The sequence below is a fragment of the Rhodnius prolixus genome, unplaced genomic scaffold (genome assembly GCF_049639745.1).
Source record: "Rhodnius prolixus isolate KJV_2025 unplaced genomic scaffold, Rpr scaffold_6, whole genome shotgun sequence".
NCBI lineage: Eukaryota > Metazoa > Arthropoda > Insecta > Hemiptera > Reduviidae > Rhodnius > Rhodnius prolixus.
In genome coordinates this window covers 32,256,177-32,279,489 of record NW_027411634.1, presented here as the reverse complement: position 1 = coordinate 32,279,489, position 23,313 = coordinate 32,256,177, and the positions used below count along the sequence as shown (strand labels likewise).

Sequence of the window (23,313 nt, the reverse complement as noted above, 5' to 3'; positions counted from 1 at the left end):
TGCTGGTTGAATCCTTCATTGAATAGTTTTTGAATCTAGGTTAATAACTGTAATAGGTTTTTATGTAACTCTTAAAATAATGAAAATGAGTGCTAAAATAATTATCATTTTTAATATCAATCTCATTTACAAAAATTCAGTGCGAATTTAAATTATTCTTGGTAGAAAACTTGTAATAAACTACTAGATCGTAATAAACTTAATATATTTATTTAATAAACTAAACAAATCTTTTCCTACTCACTACTTCATTTTATGAACAATAACATCACAAAGAAAGAATTATATAAAAATATAGGTATAATGAAGGCCTCATTAATAATATTGTATAACGTCGTCGAACATTCAACAAGCAAATAGATAATGTTTGGATAGGAAATCGAGGCAATGGCATCTATATTACATAATTTAAAGTTCACCATTCAATAATTTCTTGTCGAATAAAAATTCTCCGAGGGCGCCATGATTTTTCACCATTTTACCAAGAGTGGAAGCTTTACCCGCCAAATCTCTTTGCCCTTTATACTGTTCTTCTAAGAACTCACCACTTAGATAATCGACCAGCTGGAAAAAAAAAAATCAAAATTTAATAGTCTATTAATCATAATGTACCAATTTGATGTGTGTCAATCCATCAATTTTATTTTGCTTACAATAAATTTAATTTACTCGATTTTGAACGATAAATAATTCCTTACATGATAATCGTTGACTGGCTGATCCTTAGGTTCTTCGCAATCTTTAATGACACCGATAATATGTTTGGTAACTCTAGCTTCAAGATTTAATGCGTCATTCAACGCTTCTTGTCCATTTGTCCAAGTTAGATTCAGTGGTTTCTAAAAATACCAAACACATTAATTCTTAAAGTTATTTCCTTGTGGCAAAGTATTATTTTAAAAAATCGAACACTGACCGGTACATTTTCAATAACTGGCCGTAAATCATTGAGCAATTCGCCTCTCATTAATAAGTATTCAATAAGTTTAATAGCATGTTGTCTTTCTTCTGATGCAGCTTCAAAAAACATTTTGGCGAAACCTGGCCGATTGATCATATCTCTAGAGAAATGGGCACCCTATTGAGAAGAAAAAAATAAGAGCATATAATTCAAGATACTTAAAACAGTTTTATGATTAATATCCCTACTGGCTTTTGAATATCAGATCGTGAAAAATTTACAAAACGAAATTTTTGAGGCATTACCTACTTTAGAGATCACACTAGTTAGTTTACCACAAGTGAACATCCGATGTTATTGGCTCCCAGAGGCTTTATCAGAGAACTGTCGGCCTCGGTTGCAGTGAATGTAAATCTGGTGATTACTTTCTTTTACTGCATTAATTTTAATCGAATTTGTTTAGTTAGTACATTGTCTTTTGACACTGAACTCTACAGATCAATCAATTGTCCTACATAATTTGATGATGTAATCTGGAACACCTGGCATAATTTCAAGCCAGAAATAACCTGTTACAGGTATTGCCCACCACATAGCTGCGCTAATATCAATATGGAAAAGACATATTTCAATTTTAGCGTTAAGCCTAGGAACCCCAGAACCGATCTTGTGTCAATAAACATAATTCAATGTACTGTAAGCAGCTAACATACCAATTTCAATGCAAAATGTTTTTAGTCCTTTTCGAAAATATCTCCCTTTTATTGGCAAAGGACGGGGAAAAGTTTCATTATTAGCTGCTCGATTATGTTTACTAACTTGTTACTTCAACAGGGTCTCTCCTCCTGAAAAGCCACTTGCAATTTGCAGGAAAGGCACTGTATATTTTATCTCACGGCAAATAGGTTTGTACGGCTTAAAGTTCGGTTCTTTGGAGCTAGTCCGAAGGTCTTCAAAGAAAATATCTTTTCAGTCTGTTAACATTTATAGCTGGACTAATTCATTTAGTTTATTGATGAAAACATTTCTGTCAAGATTTCTCAGGACACTCTACAAATCAATTTTATCGTAACCAACGTTAGAAAGAAATAAAAAATATTTTTATCTCTCATAAATTTATGTCTACGCTATTTACTTCAGAACGAAATTGTATCAAGCACTTGGTCCGAACTGAATATCAATAAAGTAAAAAGTGTTTCAGGTGTACAAAATGTAGATGGAGCCATGTTCGAGAAAATTTGAATTTGGTCGACCAACACCTTATTGACAGGTCTCCTAAGAAATCCAATTTTAGGGTTTTTAAGATGATATTCGACTGATACTTCGAACTTTTTCAGACCTCTCACAAAGGCCGTTATTTAAACCACTTTTGTTCTATATTAAGAGCCTTGTACTAAGAAAAATGTATTCCCTAAGAAAAATTGGCATGATACTTCTGTAAAAGTAGAAAGTAAACTATAACTACATCCATTAGTTGTTTGGGCTACATCAATGGCAACGGTATGCTGAGGTCTTAATAGATAGAATGGTTGGGAACATAAAGGAGACCACTGAATATGTAAAGGAGGACTTTTTATGGATTCACTGGATGTTGGAACGCTTGGATGAACAGTTGAGATCGTCGATTTACTTTTTGTTTTTCATTCCACTATGCGAATCCCAAGTAAGTTTTTTTTTTGGTCCAACTATCGTAAATATAGTATATGTTTACAGCGAGATATGTTTTTACTAAATGCAACAGGAATCATAAAATTTAGTCGAAGGGTGAAAGTTGTGAGCAGGGATTTGGTTACATTAAAAACCACTTTCTGCTCCGCGTGTACAAGAGCACTTGAAGCTAGGCTTGGAAGGTTACTGGAAGCTACAACGGATGAGGTCTAATGAGACTGGACGGCTATAACATCAAGTGTGAAGTGATGTTGCTGGAAATATCAGCTCTTTATACGTAAAAATAAAGAGACCGAATGAACTTCCACACGATGAAGAAAGGCGACAGCCATGATTGGCCCTTAAGATTCTGATAATAAAATGGGAAGCGAAAATTAGATTATGGGTAATGGCAGGAGGGAAAACCAAACCAATCAAAAGCTCGGCCTTTGTAGGAACGGTCTCCGATCATCGTCTTTTTTCAAAAGAGTAAAAGACATCATCTAAATTGCACACTATTGGATCCTAGGTAGATGACAGCGGGAGTCAATCTAGATTAGGAAAAATTACTTACGGTTCAAAATATATAAGGTATTTTTATGAAATTGAAGCAAGAAGGTTGATTTGAAATTTTGATGTGTGTTGAATTCAGGGATCATGTGTTTGGTGGCATGTTTTCTGTGTAGAGGGGGAATGAAGGCAAAGTTGAAGATATTAAAAAAAAGTAAAATCTAAATTGTATTTCGACACTCACCATAGCCATGTATGTGATGGCTACCTGAATTTCTTCTGCAATTTGATTTTTCATTTTCCTAGTACACGGGCTTACCATTGTTATCCATTCTTTTGGTATTTGAGCAGGGAGTAATTTACCTTAACAAACGTTAAAAAGAAATCATTTGCAAAATATCAGCATTAAAATTGAATACAGTCCTAAAAAGTTATTTTAAAATTAGCAAACTTTTATTGGTACAAGATATAATACAATTATCGCTAGCAAAAACGTTAAGAACTGTGCCATTAGACTTTATGCCAGATATCTCAATGTCCACAAAAAGAAATAAATTAATAGTTCTGAAAAAATGAACTAATTTAAATTCTTATTATTAACAAATTTTGGTGAGATGAGCCAACACGATCGCTGTGCTTTAACATGCAAACTAATTTTACTTTTCGCGTACCTTTTTATTTAATTGTAATGATTTACTAATAGATACGATAAAAAAAAAAAGTATGTTTTGATCGAATAAGGATTGCTATTTTATAAATAATGTTCTAAATAAGTTGTCAACAATTATGAATATATATATATATATATATATATTTTTTAATACATAAAAAGAAAAAGAGAATTTCATTCGTTTGCAGCCTAAAATTTATCTACACAAGTCCGAGTTTGGATAAAATCTAAAGTATATTAAAGTTTCTTTTTGCTACAAAAGTTACAAATTAAAGAATTTTAAAAAGAGGTTTACTGTGTTATTACGGACTGATATTTCAATTTTATTATCAGTAACAAAGCTATGACTGTTCCGTATCAATATTAGACATTTTAACCGACAAATGTGATTAGAAAACAAAGCTATGACTGTTCCGTATCAATATTAGACATTTTAACCGACAGATGTGATTAGAAAACAAAGATATGACTGTTCCGTATCAATATTAGACATTTTAACCAACAGATGTGATTAGAAAACAAAGTGCTTCATATCATGACTAAACAGGATTTTGATAGAAAATGAGGCGCATTTTTTTTGATATACGAACATACTAGATATCAATGAAACAGACCAACAAAGCTAAATCAGTACATTTTTATAAATCGGAATTTTATGTAGATGTGCCTTTTGGGGGTCTCGATGCTGTACATCGAATGGAAGAGGAGTTAGCCTCAGGTAAGTTAGGCCCCCTCCAAAATTGTAAATTACTACGAGTAATAACTCGGTAAATCTTAGCCCGATTTGGATAAAATTTGGTAGGATGAAAGGGTTAGGGCTCCCCTACGTAACATTTAAGCGACGTTCTGCTCTTACACCTAAGAGGAAGTATGGCAATCGTTTCAAATTATAGATGCATGAACAGATTTTCATGAATCAAATAGTGTCATTCAAACCGAAGTTTTGTACTGATTTTCACTTTGGTTGTGCCTCTTAAGGAGGAGATTTCTATAACGTTTCGTCCGATTTTGATAAAATTTAGCAAGAAAAAGTGGTTTAAGCTTCCCTACGTGACTTTAAAGTGCCATCTTCTATGCCACTAAGAGGAAGTACCGCAATCGTTCAAATTATCGATGCGTGAACCGATTCACTTCAATGAATTGCCATTCGATTCGAAATTTTATATGGATTCAGCTTTGTGGATCTCGACGTCTACAACATTAGAAACGGAGTTTGCCCCTCTTAATAATCAATAACCTTCGACGAATTTTGATAAAATTCGAAGAAGTGGTTCGAGTTTTACTGCGTCACCTTAAAGTACCATCCTACTCTTTTAGCTATTAAAGAGAAATATTGCAATCGTGCGTATTTGAAGTTTAATTTCTCTTTGCTTTTTAGGGAGAAGTACTGCAAACGCAGATTAATTTTTCACATTCGTCTTAAAAGGGAGTACTACAATCGCAGTTTGATTTTCCCATTTACGAACAAATACGTTCTTAATTTATTCAAAACGTTTTCTTAAGTAAATTGTTTTTGTGGATTCTTTGGAGACCGTAACTCTAAGCATCTTTTAAAAGATCTCTCCAGTGATAGTTACGGTTCCAACTTAATACCATATCATGATAAAATGAAAATATTGCTTATTCCAAATGTTAAAAAAATCTGTAAAGCAGATATGTAACTTTGCATAATAGACAAAAACGAGAATCTATCCAAAAGGTACAAAAATCTCCTTAACAAAAACTTACAGTTTAAAAAGTTAAGTATAAGGGTTGATTAAACGCCAAAAGCAACACAAATCAACAAGTACCCAACATTTCATTAATACTTCATTGATATCATTTAAGAAATTTTACTGCATTAACTTTTCATTAATATTTTTTAGAATTTATTAGATGTCACAGACCCTTATGCTGGCCATTTTCATCTACAAAATATTTGTTCAAGTAGCACACCATTTAACTTAGATTGACTGTTATATCTAATAATTTATAACAATAAAACTATTAAAAAATAAAAAGTTAAAAAAAAGTTATTAAAAATAAAAAATATTCATTAACTTTTTTTAAAAAAATGCCTACACCAACAACAATGATTTGGTTTATTTAATGTATTTTATTTTATTTTTTAAATGAAATCGTCGGTTTAAGTTTATTTTTCGTTTAAAGTGATTGTTACTTTATGTAGCGTTAATAATAGTAGGTAATAATTAATCTGGGCTTATATTAAATAATATAGTTTTCTTCAACTAAATTTTTAATCTAGGAGTTCTTTCCACAATGATGCATATATGGAATATAAAATAGATAAAGATATGCATATTTTTAGGTCAGCCAATAACTTATTAAAGTATTTTACTACAAGTATTCAATTAAAGGGACTACAGTAATTACAATAGAGAAATAAATAATTATTGTTGAATAATTTAACTGTGTGCAATTTGTGCTCTCGAATACTCAGATTTTGTTTTAACTCCGTGATCAAATTTCAACAGTAATCAAATCTAAATTTGTCTTTTTCTATTAATGTGCATGTGTATGTGATTACTCAGAATAAAAGGCATAATAAAGATAAATCAGAAGAATAATTTGGAATACAGTTCAAATAAAGTGCTTATTTATTTATGAAAATGTAATGTACATCTTATCATTATTAAAACATAAAAAATTATTATGAACGAATTGGCCAGTAAAAGGGTCTGGGACATCTAATAAATTATAAAAAAATTTAATGAAAAGTTAATGCAGTAAAATTTCTTAAATGATATCAATGAAGTATTAATGAAATGTTGGGTACCTGCTGATTTGTGTACCTTTTGGCGTTTAATCAACCCTTATACTTAACTTTTTAAACTGTAAGTTTTTGTTAAGGAGATATCAAATAAAATGTATAATTTTACTCATATTTTGTTTGTTAAAAAAATCGACAACCCAAAGCAAATAACCACATTTAGATTTTTCTTCAGATAAAACACACTTTTGTGAGGTTTGTTTAGTTATGTTTGTAAAAAGAGACTTCCATAGCACTTGTTTCGTCCCGTTTTTCCCGTTAAGCCAACTGAATTTTAAAGATGTTTAGTTTTGAAAATATTCAGTTTAAAATTTTTAACCTTTACTCTTGTGCAAATGGGCATTAGTGACCCAAGAGCCAGTACTAAAAAAAAAATGAACAAAATTTGGCCCACGTCTCAAAAAGGTTCGCCATTCCTGATCTAGGAAATAAGAAAACAGATGAATTAAAAAAAATAGATACTTTGTTTATCTACTTATTCCCTCTTGCAATTCATAACTCAATTTTATTATTATTAGTTCATTAATTCAAGAAATTAAATGTTACTTACATTGGAGGTTACCATTTGCATTGACAATAGCAAATGTCACCAAAACTCCGACAAACAAAAAGGTTTTCATTATTTTTCTTAACTGAATTCCTTAAAAAAGTTACTTAGTAAGTTTGAAATGAGTTTTTAGTAAAGAATATTACTACTCTTTAATAAGTCAACCTTAACACTCACTGGCGCAGAAGGCTACTAAATTTTTTAATACTTCATATACTAGCAAATAATCAGAAATCGCAAACCAACATCACCAAATGTCCCAACATTCATTACCGGACTAAACTTTGACTTATGTCCTGCTATTCCAAAACAACAGAGTGCGCGGACGCGGACAGAATTGCGTTGTTGTGAAAAGAGAATCGCATGCGCGTCGTTAACAGCAGTAAGCACTATCCCGACTGCCCTTAACTGAAGTCGAACTTGCATTTGGTCGTTTGGGTCTAGTTCTCTGGTGTTGCTTGCGTTGTATGAGTTGCTGCAGCTTGAGTTGGTACATCGTATCAGTAATACTCCCTAAAGTGAGTCAACTGAATTGTGCAGAAGCTGTTTGTTCGTCGCTGAAATCTGTTGTACTTTTTTGCTAATTCTTATTGAGTCAGCAATTATTATCAGGTTGAAGTTCATTTTTTTGCCAACTAATAATTACTACAAAAACTGATTTTCTTGTTTTTTACTTTCTAGCCTCTTGTTTTAGTTCAAAATGAGATTTGAATATCTTTTGGGTTTCGTATTCTTTGGGCTGTCGAACGCCGAATACTGCTTCAATCAAGTTCATAACAATTGCGCAATTCAAGGTATGTGATCTGTAATGTTACTGTAGTTACCCTTACCCTGATTAACACAGAAAACCGTTTCTCAATTTACCTTGCAAGGCTTTTTTTATATATATATTTTAATGTAATTTCTATTACATCTTATAAATTAATTTTCCTAATTAATTTTTGTTAATGAATTATTCTACAATTAAATACAATTCATCTACGTCTTAAAAATATTTTTTATCTATTGTAAAGTAGTCAATGATAAATTTGCCAGCTTATCTGGTGACATTGTGGTACCAATATATGTATAAAAAGAAGATTACTCTTCTCTTTGAATTCTCCAGTTTCTCCTTGTTAGTTTATTAGTGTATCCCACATATTATATTCCTATTATTAGACTTCTCCTAAACATTCTTCATATAGATTTTATCTAGTAGGTAGTAGTTGATTATATCAATGTAGGTAGGAAAAAAATTATAATTATGATGTACTATCTTAAGTACTTTTGCGGTGAAAAATATGGTTTGTGTAAACCTAGTGTATACCGACGACAAGAGATTTTTTTAATTAAAGAACAGTAATAATTTTTTTGGTTTTTGGTTGGAATAATTTTGACCTCGCTCACACTGATAAAACATTTTAATCATACTGGAACTAGAGAGTCGTAAATTTATACATAGTCTATACTGTACATTATGACATTCATCCACTCGTTCATTCATTCCCAGCTAGTTTCTGCTTTAAATATTAAGAGCTAACAGACTTTAGAAAGAAAGTAAGTAAATGTACTTGTGTCATGTAAAATTTGTGACTTCTTTTCATAGATAATTAGTATTCCTAACCTTGATCGCAGCCTTATAGAAATCTGAAATGTGGGCTTCAATATTCAAGATCAGTGAAGGCTTTCTATTCTAACAAAGAGCGAAAGTAATATTTTTATTTCAAAAGCTTTCTTTTGTTATTGTCAAAAATGTTTCTCTTACTTGTAATAAACTTTATATTAGATTCGTTAGATCCGCTCAGGGAATAAACATGCGTGCTACAACGGATTCAATCAAAGACATTATCTATTTAGGTTAATCAAATATTTTAGAATAGACAGACTTCTTAGAGAAATACATATCAAATCTTCTCTCAATTTAATGTAGAATTTATCTTTCCTCTAATTTCTGGTCTTGATTTGTCGGAGTTTGATACTAACTTTTTTGTTTGATTGTTATTTAGTAATAGCCGATTTTATTAGGTGGGGGGCTTAACTCCAACTACCAATTAGGTTCCGGGGGCGGAAGCTCATACTTTACTATAAACAATTTTTCTGACAAATAAAAATAGTCATACACTGGATTCGAACTGGGGATCTCCCACTTACGAAGCCACGCTCTTGACCAGTAGACCAACACCCGCCCCTAGATTGTTAGTTATAGTACATTTATTTGATAATTTAAATTAATTACTTCTTGGCATTTTGCTATTAAAAAATTAATTCATAGTACTTAACTAGAAAATGTTTGACTTTTTAAGAAATCCATGGGGGTCATTCCATATCAATTCAACACAGGATCTGAACCTCAACATCTCGGATTTTCTTGAAATTTTGCACATATGTACTATTGGTATAGACTCAGAAAAATATGGAATTTTACTGTTATATGCTATATTTAACTATGAGTTACAGGGCTGTAAAGTTGCCATAAATGGGCTGAAAAACAGGGAACCCCGGTTGTTTGAGTTACTGTAGAAGCTTTTCTAATTGAGCTACAGACTTGGGATTGGTGACATTTTATAGCATATTTAATGCTCTTTCCTGTGACCATATGGTTTGAGATCAATAATTTTTTTTACATTTTTTTTATTTGTTTATTTATTTTGCAACTGTATGCAGTAGAATGAGCAAAAGAGATGAGTGATAAGGGATGGCACAAATACACATGCACGCATATATACAATATATCTATACATATACGCGCACATGGCGTGAGTTGAGTGAACGACGACCATCCAGTGATGGAAGCCGTTAGTTCGCCAGATTGGCAAGCTTACACAGCAACCATCCTAGGAGGTCGGCGTTGTGTTGAGATGGTCGCGTGGCCACCGCCGCTTTAGTCTGCGTTGAGGATTAGAAGGAAGTGTTGCGGTAGACATGTTGTGGATCAGAGGGTTGTAGTGTCTGTGTAGATTTGAGTGGAGTTCTGTGTAACGAGATTGGGCTATTTCCAGAAACGAGAGGAATATTTAGATCAGAGTGTATAGTATGATTGGAGACGTAGAAGGGAGCGTTAACTATTGTCCTTAGAATTTTTGATTGTAAGGTCTGAAGTCGGTTGATGTTTGATTTTTTTTTTAAAATATAATTTTAAAATTTAATTTTACATTTTTTAAAAAGTACATATTTTAAAATTTTAAAATTAAAATGTTATGAATCACTGGGCAAAATATTAATTTGAGACGACAATGGCTTCATTGTTGAAAAAAATTTAAGACTAAAGCTCCAATCCGATTAATTCAACTCTGAATTCATGTTAATACAATAATGCTAATAATAATTCCACTAATAAGTCCAAAGTAAAACATACTGTTAAGTAATATGATCTCTTTATTATTTTAAGCTTGAAAACGCTTCATTTGTTTGGCATGCATCACTTTCTAGTAGGACTTAAGTTCTTCCAGTCGGAGTCACAGGATCAATTTTTATCTAAACATCCACTACTGAGACCCAAAGAATATCAGCATTTCTTGGATACGAAAATGATTTAGAGGGTCCAGCTGGATGAAGAAAAGTTACTTTTACTTCATCAAGTTCTTCATTTTTCTCTAAAAAAATATCCAAGCCACCAGTTTGCTTTATAGAATACAGTAATATAACATGACATGTCGGCTAATTTTAGTTTATCAGGAGATTTTGAAACTTCCTTTTCGCAAGCTTCTGAGTTCATAGAAAAGTTTTTAACCAATATTTTGGATTTACTTCTGGGAATGAAAACATGGTATTGCTGTGTTCCTTTAATAGCCAACGCTTGATCAAACCGATTTTTTAAAAAACACTCAGATTCAACATAGTCTTCCTGGGTTGAATATGCAAAGTCCTATGTTGGTGATGTTTTCTACTGCCCTCTCAAAAAGTTGTTGGGAAGTCTTGATTTGATTTTCATAGGGTCGTTGCAAACTGGCACGAGCTGCCAGTCTCTTTACCGAACCCGCTACTCCAACACAAGGCCCTTTGCCGACTTAAACCAACTTAAAGAGGCTGTTATCTCAGCCAAAGAAGACTGTTCTTGAACAAAGATATTGAATTGAATTATTTTTGTATAATTTGATTAACTGTATTATTTCATTAAAATAATATATTATAATTAATGAGTTGACATGGAATCCCCATACTAGACTGAAAAAACAAGAAACTAACCAACGATACAAACTTCTCGCCAGACTACTTGACAAACGATCGAAACTTATCCTAGATAACAAAAGACTCTTATATCTACTGTTACTGCGACCCATTTGGCATCGAAGTATGGGGATCGACTAAGCGTTCCAACTCTCTACGCCTCCAGGCATTACAGTCAAAAATACTTCGTAAACTTCTTAACGCTCCGTTCTATGTATCTAACCTCACTATCCATAATGACCTCAAAATTCCTGTCATTACAGATCTTGCTAACACTCGTTTCTTCAAATTTCATTCCTCTATAGCAGCTCATCCTAACCCTCTCATAGAACACCTATCTTCCTCCACATTACCAGGTAATCCTCTAAGGAGATTGAAGAGAAGATGGCCTCGTGATCTTCTCTCATCGTGAGAGCAGTGTAGCTGAGCAGGATACTGGAGTGACACCACTGGGTACCTTCTCCAATCATGATTTCCTGTTATTTCTTTTCTCTTTCACCATATTTGCTTGTTGCAACAACTGTTGCAGTGGTAAGTTACAACAAAAGATTTAAAAAAAAAAAATATGGATAATTACTGTAATCATAATTATTAATTCTAAAAATGATTACAATATCAATATTTTAAATCTTAATAATTATTAATTATGATTCATTGATTCATTATTACTATTTTCAATTTATTTATTATTTTAATTTTAATAAAATTATATTTTCCATGAAAAGGAGCTTTAGTCTTCAATTTTTTTAACAATGAAGCCATTGTCATCCCAAATTATTATTTTGCCAAATGATCCATAACACTACTAGCTATTCATAGAATGAATTTTAAAATATGTACTTTTTAAAAAATTTAAATTTAACAAAATTTATTTATACTAACCCATATGGTGTCGCATACCACAGGAAAAGGCATTAAATATGCTATAAAATGACACCATCCCAAGTCTGTAGCTCAATATGGAAAGCTTCTACAGTAATTAAAACAAACGGTGTTCCCTGTTTTTCAGCCCATTTATGGCAACTTTACAGCCCTGTAATTCATAAAACAGTTGACATATCGCAGTAAAATTTCATATTTTTCCAAGTCTATACCAATAGTACACATGTGCCAAATTTCAAGAAAATCCGAGATGGTGAAGTTAAAAATGGTCTTTTTTTGGGATGATTTCACATGGAATGACTCATGGCTTAAGATTTAGATTATTAAGCATGTCTGTTCTTGAAATTTTGAAGATTGTTTTCTATTCATTGCTTTATCAGTCATGAAATATTCTTCAGGTTTTTTATTAAATTTACAGCTATCAAATTAAAAAAAATTCTTTCAGGTTCAGAATTGCCATATTGTAATGCAAAATATTCAGGTGCCCATCATGTGTCTGATCTGCAGGAGTATGTTATGCAACATTTATTACACAGTTTCCAATACTTGCTAATGGTAATATTTATATTGGCATTTCTTGTAAAGTTTTTTTTTTTTTTTACATGATTTAACTGTTAATAATTGTTATTATTATATTTATTTTTAGTCAACAAATTTTGCCAATTATGAAAATAATCGTGAAGGCTTTGCAAAGCTATATAGAAAACTTTCTGATACTACATGGGATGATGCTATTGATCTAATCAAGTATATTACGAAGAGAGGTGAAAAAATGCAATTAGATACTGAAGCACCTCGTGAACCTAATACCGTAAGTAACACATAATTAATAAAATATTCTGATGTAAACATTAATCGAATTTTATTCACCTAAATATTCGAGTTGACTTTTATAGGAACTTTTTAACCCACGAGGGTTAAAAAATGCTCTAAACGAATGTTCCTAGAATAATTATTCAAATAAAAACTTTTGATGTAAATAAAAGTTAGGAAGAAATTTAGATGACATTTTTGAAAAAAAAAATAAACGTGAAACATCCATTGAGTAATGTAGTCTTTCAGAATTTTCACTTAACTTGAAATTGAAGCGAGACATTTCACAGCCCTTTGCAATATAAAAACTCGCGAATGGATATAGTCGGTGAAAACCCGAAGATGAAATTTTGGCTAATCTTTAGAATAGCGCCCCAGAGGCGTGGCCTGTTTATTTTTAGGGGGTGGGAAGTACAGCGCACCTACCGGGGAAAATTAAAACTACCTCCCGCCAATGTGCGGATGGTGCGAATTTCGTAGCGCTTATGTTTAGCGCGCATGCGCAGTACACATACTGCATAGCAACTGCTTCCTGTTTAATGTATTAATAGTTCCCGCGAGTGTTCTGTATGTGACCGGAGGTGCCGTTTTTTTGTAACTTTATGAGTATGAGCGTTTTAAATTTGCGGGTTGTTTTAAATTAAAGCATGATTGTAGTGTGAGTAAGAATGGAGTTCGACAAGTATACCCTCCTCAGGAAAAGGACTCCACAGAATAAGGTAGTTTCTTTTTTGTTGTTCTGTGTAATTATTGTAATGAATGGTGTGACACAAATTAAAAAATTGAGGGTGATTAGGTAGGTTAGGAGGGGTATGGGGGGCGAAGGCCCCCAAAAAGAAAAAATCAGGGGGTGTGGGGGGCGAAGCCCCCTAATAAGAAATAAATAAAGAATTCGAAGTTATTCTGATTCGCTGTTACCATATAACCCGCTAGATTTAAGTGTAAATATAAAATAAAGAAATAGTTTTATATTTATATTTGAATATGGCGGGTTCTATAGTAACAGCGAATCAGAATCACTTCGAATTAGGCCACGCCTCTGGGGAGCTATTCTAAAGATTTACCGAAATTTTGATGTGATCATAATGTATTGTATTCTGTGTAAACTTATGACTTTGTAATGTTTACATGTTATTTTAGAGATTTCCTAAAAGTTATGATATGTTTGAACTTGAGAGCTTATCAAGAGCCTTGGACATGCAAAAGTCTCTAGCTGAAAAAGCACATAAAATTCACAGCGAAGTATCTAAACGAAATGAGTATTATCACGATGCCGAGGTAATTTTTTCAGGACTTCTTTTTCATATTGAAATATTTTAAATAATATGTATACGTTTTCATAATTGTAATTTGTATTTAAGACACTATCTTATCTGGGGAAGAAATTTGCTCTTAAACATTCAGATAAAATCAGAGAGCTTGCGGGTTACACCAATGATCTTGGCAGCATGCTGTTAAAAGGAGTTAGTGATTCAAGTTTGTCAGTGTTCTTATTTGATGAATACTTACAAAAAACTGTTTAAATATGATATATATAAAAGTATATTATATGTATATTGTTGATTGTAAATATGTGTAATAATATCAAGTCAATTTTTACTATCTCACACTCACTCTCTCAGAGAATTAATCTGTAGTACATGCAGTCTATGATTACTTTTTTACATGTTATTAGAAATGTAATAGCGGTATTTCTTTTAAATGCGTATTTAAAAGTTTATTTATATTTTATGATATTCTAAGTCAGATATATACACTTATTACATTATCTTTTATCTAACCTTTCTCTTCTTAGTTTGTTCGTTTGCATTAGCACGTTAAATATACGATTCGTAATTTGCCACTTGTTTTGAAACCATATATTTCATCATTTAGTTCCCTGAAGCAAATAATGTAATTTTAAATCCTCTTTTTAAATCAGTAAGACTTTATTCATTTTTTGTTTGAAAAAATGTTTACTGTACGTAGTCTGTTGATCTTTTTTTTCTAAATATGTATATTGTGTGATGTTTCAATTGGCCATGTTTGATTGGCTAAATAACTAAATGCGTTGAAGATTTAAGCAAAATGCGCGAGTGACATTCGGACCGTAATTTCTCTGTCTAGTAATTTAATAGAAATGAATTGAAACACTTTTCGATTATTAGACTCTTTTCTCCATAATCTGTATTTATTAAAATATGCTTTTCTGAAGATAATAAGCTGATTTCCTTAACAGTTAATTATCTACGCTTATGTCATTTTCCTTTATTTACCCTGAGAATCTAATCGTGGTATTGCTTTGCTTTCCACAAACGTTAGATTCGATTGATGAAAGTTAGGAATGTAAACGAAAAATATACTTTTTATTGATACATAAGTTCCTTCATTTTTAAAGTTCACAATATCATGTGACATTATGGGACTTATATATTATAGAGTACTTAGATACATAGAATAGCTATGTGACAATCCATGGTTTTGTTTTTAATTCCGTCATTGAGTCAACCTTTTTTTTTCTTCAATCTAGTTCTTACGATTGTTTGTGCTTTCTAGTAAAAGTGCACAACTTGCATTCTTAAAGATATAAAAACCTTGTGATCAATTCCTGACTTTTCCTTATGTAATTATTACTTAAAATAAAAAAATAATAATAATTGGCTATCAGCCGTTTCAGCGTTAAAAAAAAAAATGGCATTTTCAGAAACTATGGGGAACATAACGTGATTTCGCTGACAGGTAACTTTTAAAAATAGATATTATTCAATTCTAATATAAGAGGAATACCTGAAGGTAATAATAATCGAAAGAATTAAAATGTGTCCAATTTTTGTCATTCAATTTTTTGGGAAGTTTTTTTCAAACTATGAACAAAATATCTCAGCAACTAAAAACATCTAAGTTGGATTAATGGGATATTATTTAAATGGCATTTAACTTTTTAAATATATTAGTTCTTTATTCTAATTCATTTACAGTAATAAAATTTGAGTATGAAATAAATATAAGAATAAATCATGATCAACAAAAAAAGGAAACATATACACAAATTAAACAAAATCATCTTTTTGTTGAAGAACTTTCATCACCAAAACCTGCGAAAATAAAACAAGATTTTATAGAATAAATACAAACTTTATTAGAAAAATGATTTGTAAGATATTTAACTTATTTTTCCCATCACATGCGACAATTTTTACTTTATCAACTCTAGCAACTTCTTGGACTTCCCTAAATTCTACGTCATTTAACATAAATGTCCATACATTATCACAAAATCTGTAAGTGTTTAACTTTCCTGCCTAAAATTTGAAAGAAATAGTATAACAATTAAATTCTGCATTTTTGTAAGCAATAAAAACAAAATTTCCTGAAAGCAATCAAATACTTCGTAGAAGCTTCTGTACCTACTCAATTAAAACTGAATATATTCCTTCAAATTTTTATTATTAATAATATAATAATACAAAAGCAATGAGGTTATATAAAACTTTATTACTTTACAAAATTTTATTTTATTAAAATCGAAAAAAAAGAGCTGGCTGCTTTTATAAACAACACTCTTACACTGACACCATATCAGACAATATCAACAATCACACAATGTAGCTACATGTCTCATAACTACATTCTAGTATAAAGTCACTTTACACATAAACATTCGATGGTATTTAAATAATCAAAAAGTGTATAATGATTCTTGAATAATACAATTTTTATTTATTTCTAAACTGTGGTGCAGTTGGTTTGAAACAGTTATATTTTTGTTGGAATCAAGAGGAAGAATTTGTCAGATACAATGACGTATTGGATGAGGTAATACAGTGCCAAAGCAAGACATTCCTACAATATATAAATCAACAACAGGACCAAAGAAAATGACAATTTAGATCTAATTACAAATCTTTAAATTGCTTTAAGTTCTCTTTAATTTTTTAAAGATCACTTTAATAAAAATAAAATATTAACGCAAAATGGAAAAATAGAAAATTATTAATGTAATTTTACTTAATGATGTCGCTTTTTAAATTACGCATCAACTACTTTGGCAAAGACAGATGTATCTGAGGTGCCATAACTAAGTTGTTGGAATAAATATATGTTATTTTAATGATGTTAATCTGAGATATCAGCGAATTATGAAAATATTGAACTATCTATTTTAAAAAATATATTTGGAGTGTCTTCCAAAAGCATTTTTGTGGATATTGGAATTCATTTTGAAGCCCCCAATTTTCCTTCCGAAGACCCTGAAGAAGAAGTCAACAGATAGTAGACACTAACGATTCAACGATTTCCTATTCTCAAAAGACCGAAACCAAAAAAGAATTGTTAACCAGTTAGTTCTTATTTTGCTTCTACCTACCGACACTAGGCTTCTCAGTCATCAATCACCCCTTCATCAAGCCACTCTTTGCTAAGGTTTTCCTGGGTTAGTGCTGGCTTCCAACTCAACCTCTACATCTCTTTACCACGAAAGAACATCGATCTTTTTTTACCTCCAGTTGCGACCATTCTTCGCCTCCAATCAATCCACTCATAACTTATACTTCGACAACCATATTCACTATTAAGCAGTTCTGCGCAGGATCTCTATGGTTCTAATTTTTTCTAAAAGAATTATGCCAAAGAAAAAACCACTATTTTATATTCAAAGAATAGTTCTACAATTAGCCTCTACTCATAAGCAGCTTCAGTAACACGATCTAAACCATTCTGACGTCTACTTCTTCCATCAGGTCAGTGATAATTTTGACATCGATGATCCTCGAAACCAATATCTGCTGTTGCTTAAAAAAAGATGTGAATCTTCGAAACAAATTCCTACTTCTCTGGAGAGGCTCTCATTATTGGCCAAGGATAATTCAAGGTTTGATGTTTTTGCATAAATTAGTGGTCAAATTTCGATTTACCTTCCATAATTTGGGATCTTTTAACATGTTCTGTGTTTTTGAACCTCACCTTCAAATCAATGCTTTTAATGTGTTATGTGGTTTGTTTCAAAATTAATGCTTTACTTTAGGATCTGTAATTCAAAGTGATTTTTTAAAAAATCGAAATTAATTATGGTGACTCTCGATTGCACTGAACATTAGTCTGCTTGAACTACAGATAAGGTGCTCTTCCCCCATTATTCCCCAATCTCCGTGCAGTTTGTTATAAGTGGTAAATTGTGAAAATGTAAATGATTATACTAATACTCACGTTCATGCAGGGGGACAGTTTTTAGCTTACAAGGAATGCTATCTAGAAACTAGAATTTGAGCATTATCCAAGTTTCCTTTGTGCAGAATATAAAACGAAGTTTCACAAAAAACAAAATGGTTATATAGGAATCAAAAAGGTTAAGCTTATATAAAACTAAATCACCAAACCTTGCACTCAGTCTTATTATGTACACAATATGTAAACAAACAAAAACGTTCAACTTGTTAGTTGGGACCGTTGTTAATATCTGGATCAAATAGCTTGTTGTGAATGGCTTGTTCAGAATGAATGTGTATAAATTTCTAAGTTCTGAGTGGAGCCCACAATACATGAAATACAGGATGTGATCTTTTTCAGCATTAAGCTAAACTTATAATTGCTTTCAGACTAAAAGTTCAATCATTTGTTTTAAATATATAACGGTACAGCATTTTTTTTCTATTTGTCATCTTAAATTGGAGGAAGAAGTCTTTAATTTCATTTTTCATTTTTTAATCTGACAAAGGTTCATTGACTTATGGGAAATAATAGAACAGTACGTTAGCCGTTTTTTACTCCGCTGAGTTGAGCAGGAACCAAGGTATGTAAAAGATTTGCTCAATTTCAAACCCAGTAATATGATATTGAGCCAGCTAGAGGTTCAACTTTTTATTAAACAGCTCAATCGAGTAAGTTTGATTCCATCTCTCATCATTCGACTTTAGAGCTTTGTATCCACCGCCTTCTTAACGTAACAAATAGCTTGCGAGTAAATTAAGATATATTTCTATAATGCAAAGTTAATTATTACTAGTATGTTAATCCAATATCTTCCGTTAAATATAAGAAATTAATTTTAGGACGTTAATAAGTTTAGTTCCTTGTAGAAGTAAAATATAATATTCCACTCCAGTTGTAACTAATAACTAGATCATTTTTGTAGATCACTGGCGGCAGAAAAGTGCTCAGATAATTTCAGAAATGTTATCTAATTTACTCTCTCCACCAAAAAAGGTTGGCAGGCTTCCAAAAGAACAATCCCTACTAACATATCCGCGTAATTTTGAGGCTCTAAAGGAATTTCTTTTATGTTATAAAGTAAGTGTTCCACATTTGTTGCATAGGACTTTGCGCTAGTACCCAACCAAACTAATTGAGGAAGAAGAGGCAGTTCGCTGACTTTCGGCGTACCTGCGACAAAAATAGAGAAGTAGAGAGGAAGATGGTCCGAGAAAGGTTCAGAGAGCACCTCAAAGTCATCAATAGCAGCCATACAACTCAGTGGAACACAACAAAGATCATTAACCGATGATCCCATACTTCCAATGAACGTGAAATTACCAACGTAGTCAGAGGGAAATCTGCCATTTAAAATAATCAACTCATGCTCATCGCACATTTCAAGAAACAATTTGCCTGAATCATTAACAACTAAATCATTAGATTGTCTAAACCATCTACATTTATAATTATCAACCAACAAATCTTTTGGAATTACTTGAAGAGAGCCCACTCTTACATTACAATCACCAACTATTACTATGTTGTAATCATCAAAAGCCTTCAAAAAATTACTTAATTTAAAGAAATCATCATCCCACCTACTGGAATTTAAATAAACAGGTAATATAAATAGCACTTCCTTTAATGTTTTAATAGAAATTTAATCGACTCCGCCTAAATTATAAAAATAACAAAACTTGTAAACACTAGATTTAATACCGTATAGATTACCAGCTGACGCTCGCCCAAATTTGGAAACTTTATTAGCTGAAACCCAACATAATTTATATTCAGGAAAATAATGGTTGTACAAACAAAAATTATCATTCGTTATGAATGTCTCTGTCAAAATAAATACATCATATTGTTTAATGAAATTTAAAAATAACGGATCAGAAACTTTTGATTTAAGCCCATTAATATTATAAGCAATAATAGAAACAGATGAAAGAATGTTTACGTTATTAGTCCGGACCTGCCTGCAGACGGGTTCGCCTCAGGAAGTAGAAGACTCATGTAAGATCACTGATGTCTCTGGAATAATAGACGGAGATTGCCTTCTTGAAAAATAGTCCTTCGGAAGTGAGCTGGAAGCCAGAGCAGCAAGAAAATCAGAAAGATCAACACCGACAATTTCACCTATCTTCTTAGTTCCGTTCTCGATACCATAAGTCAAACCAGTCTGCATATTCCATTCAAACATATTATCTTGTATAAAGAGACGGTCAGCGGAAACAGACACTCTCAAAGACACATTTCTGCGGATAATTTCCTTCCTCAAAAGTAAGAGTTTGACTCTTCTTTTTATTAAACAGCTCAATCGAGTAAGTTTGATTCCATCTCTCATCATTCGACTTTAGAGCTTTGTATCCACCGCCTTCTTAACGTAACAAATAGCTTGCGAGTAAATTAAGATATATTTCTATAATGCAAAGTTAATTATTACTAGTATGTTAATCCAATATCTTCCGTTAAATATAAGAAATTAATTTTAGGACGTTAATAAGTTTAGTTCCTTGTAGAAGTAAAATATAATATTCCACTCCAGTTGTAACTAATAACTAGATCATTTTTGTAGATCACTGGCGGCAGAAAAGTGCTCAGATAATTTCAGAAATGTTATCTAATTTACTCTCTCCACCAAAAAAGGTTGGCAGGCTTCCAAAAGGTAAAGGTTGGAAGAGGATTTCAAATCTCTTCCATTAATTGGAAAACATGATTCCATTTTTCTTTTCGGTGATTAATTGAATTGAATAAGCATATCATTATACAATTTTAATTATAAACGAATAGTCGGCATTTCTGGCTGTTGTTAAAGATTTTTTGTTGATTGTTTTTTAATTTTATAGATTTCACAATCAAGTTTTGCTTTTTTATTTCTGAAATGTCATTCTTATCGTTTGTGATGGCAGTTCTCTTAAGATTAATTTCAGTTTTATCTGTCGTAACTACTTTTTTTTTGGCACATTTTGACCAGTATCAGTTTTCCTCCATTGGTCTTCCGCTTAGAAGACTCCACTTATCTAATCTCTTCCCTTATTTTTTGGTTTCTTTTTTGGTAATTGGCGGCTGGTGCTTTTATCAGTGCACTGCCAGCCTCCGGACAATTTATTATTACATTTGTATTTCATTATAAATAATTTATTTCAAACTAAAAATGCTGATGACTCATTTACGGAAAAAATAAATATCATATAAGCTGGCTGTATGAATACAATAATATCCTGTATAAATCATTACTTTTCACCAAATATTTCCTGTCATTGCCATTTGTTGCGTGATACTGGGCAAAGAATTTATAATTATTTATAGCATAATGAATCGAATAGTTACTGTCGGTTTCGATATCGTCGTGACGTTTCTAATAATATCGAATACGATTGCCGACGGGTTTTTTGTATATCAAACGCAATCGCATCGATCGTATATTGCGAAAAAAGTAAAGACTGCCTGCAACAAAACCGTTTTACGCCATTCTGCGATCTTCCGTTCCGTATTCCGCGTAAGTTCGTGTTCTTATTGACCCAGCGTAAGTAGGCATATAGGGAATAATGCTGTTAAGTTTTTTATTAATGAGAATTGGTACTTGCTTTAGTCTGATTGTGATTATCGATTTTGGTTTTTAAATGTAATAAAAAAAATCACTCCTAATTTTTTTATGTTAGATTGGCCCTTTTACTCAGTCTGTAGAAATGTCTACACATTCCAACTGAAAGCCTCTACACGCATACACTCGCAAGACTAGCTGCTCCAGAAATTAGCAATACTTAATTGTTGTTTGTTCTTGAAGTGTATAAATTTTAATAGTGTGTTCAGGTTTGGAAATTGAGTTTATATAATCTTTTTACTCTTATGGTTTCTGCATTGCATTCATTTATTGTAAAAGTTCATATTTTGTTCTATACAAAGAAAACTTTTTTAATGTTCTCTAACCTAACCTTCGCAGGTAATGCTCACAATATTGGCATCTGCTACGTTGCACTATACAGGGTCAAAACTGGCTGGAATACGGTTAGGCAAGAATGTTTTTTTGTGGGGGGCAGAAACCTGAGCTCTACCTCCTCGTGGTGCCCCCCGGTAAACTGCTCTTATGAGCAGGCTAACAGAGCCAGTACTGAAATAACCCCAAATTTTAGCATTTGCAGCCATTGGATCTGTAAAGAGTCCAATGGATTGTGATGCACTGAGGAGTTGATACCTATAACTATTTAAGATCCCCTCAATGAGCAGGGGGTTTAGCTGCATTTAGGCACTTTGTCAAAATTATCCCAGAAAATTTTAATAATATCTGTAAAACCATTTTTGTCTGTCCATAGCAATTCGGATAAAGATATAATGTACTTTTTCATTCCCTATTACTATCTTTCATTTTCAAGTTTGCATGTTTGTATCGCAATCTTATTTATTAAATGATTTTTTGGCTTAAAGTGAAAATAAAAAGTATTATTTAGTAGGAGAATAAATAAAAACCTTTAATGTGAAAAAAAATTATTTATTTGCATACCTATTTTGTTTTTTCATAGACTTCGTATTTTAAGTACGTTCTACTACCCAAAAAATATACATTTAAATCAATAAAATACAAAAAGAATTGCTAAAAAACATTTAAACCTAACAGTGAAACTTAAAATAATAAATAAATAGCTATTTTCAATGATATTTATTTTAATTTTAATGGAAAATTCTATATCAAGTATAATACAGTAGCATGCAAATTCTGTAGTCTTTATTCAATAATTTTTAACTAAATTAAACTTTTTTGTGAAGAAAATTGAATATATGTTGGTTGAAACAGAAAAAAAATTAATTCTGGACTAAAAGTTGAATTTGCTTTAACAATAAAATGCTATAACATTACCACCTCATTGTTAATAAGGTTTAAATAATTTACTTTTTACAAACCTATGCATTATAATTAAATAAACAGAATATCCTTTTAAGAGATTTAGAAATTAAATAATTTCATTAATATTTCGAAAGGAATCAATTACTGAAAAATGTATTAGGTTTAATATATAATGTGCATGTTTATGTCACAATCTTATTAATTATAAGCATTATTTAGTAGGAGAATTAAAAAAAAAAAAGTTTAATTTAAATTAATCTTATTAAAGTTTATTATTAAATTAATTAAAGTTTAATTTATATACTTACTTCATACCTATTTTTACATAAACTTAGTATTTTACATTCTATGATAAGAAAATATAATAATCGTACATATATAATTTAATAAAATACAAAAAGAAGTGCTAAAA

The 23,313-nt window shown here is 31.4% G+C and overlaps 2 protein-coding genes across 5 annotated transcripts; one reads left to right on the top strand and one right to left on the bottom strand.

Moving 5' to 3' along the window:
• Positions 1 to 90: 90 nt before the first annotated feature.
• Positions 91 to 7,306, bottom strand: LOC141460719 (ferritin heavy chain-like). The gene is made up of 5 exons (XM_074140988.1): positions 7,049 to 7,306; positions 3,303 to 3,421; positions 917 to 1,078; positions 699 to 839; positions 91 to 564 (listed from the first exon to the last, which is right to left on the bottom strand). Exons 1-5 carry the CDS (start codon positions 7,116 to 7,118, stop codon positions 409 to 411), a joined length of 648 nt encoding a protein of 215 aa, XP_073997089.1. The 5' UTR covers positions 7,119 to 7,306; the 3' UTR covers positions 91 to 408.
• LOC141460717 (ferritin light chain-like) lies at positions 4,423 to 14,744 on the top strand. Of its 4 annotated transcripts, none has more exons than XM_074140986.1 (6): positions 4,423 to 4,446; positions 7,727 to 7,839; positions 12,519 to 12,628; positions 12,720 to 12,884; positions 14,027 to 14,164; positions 14,248 to 14,744. In XM_074140986.1, the coding sequence occupies exons 2-6, from the start codon at positions 7,746 to 7,748 to the stop codon at positions 14,407 to 14,409; spliced, it is 669 nt and encodes a 222-aa protein (XP_073997087.1). In that variant the 5' UTR covers positions 4,423 to 4,446; positions 7,727 to 7,745; the 3' UTR covers positions 14,410 to 14,744. The 4 variants fall into 4 exon arrangements, with proteins under 4 accessions (XP_073997087.1, XP_073997086.1, XP_073997085.1 ...); XM_074140985.1 differs by lacking the exon at positions 4,423 to 4,446 and adding an exon at positions 7,428 to 7,563; XM_074140984.1 differs by lacking the exon at positions 4,423 to 4,446 and adding an exon at positions 7,489 to 7,657.
• Positions 14,745 to 23,313: the final 8,569 nt, after the last annotated feature.

Coding starts and splice junctions, on each gene's coding strand:
- LOC141460719 (XM_074140988.1), bottom strand. CDS start 7,118: ATGAAAACCTTTTTGTTTGTCGGAGTTTTGGTGACATTTGCTATTGTC. Junction 3,422..7,048: donor TGCAAATGGTAACCTCCAAT/GTAAGTAACATT, acceptor ACGTTTGTTAAG/GTAAATTACTCCCTGCTCAA. Junction 840..916: donor CAGTTATTGAAAATGTACCG/GTCAGTGTTCGA, acceptor TGGTATTTTTAG/AAACCACTGAATCTAACTTG.
- LOC141460717 (XM_074140986.1), top strand. CDS start 7,746: ATGAGATTTGAATATCTTTTGGGTTTCGTATTCTTTGGGCTGTCGAAC. Junction 7,840..12,518: donor TAACAATTGCGCAATTCAAG/GTATGTGATCTG, acceptor AAATTCTTTCAG/GTTCAGAATTGCCATATTGT. Junction 14,165..14,247: donor AGTATTATCACGATGCCGAG/GTAATTTTTTCA, acceptor TTTGTATTTAAG/ACACTATCTTATCTGGGGAA.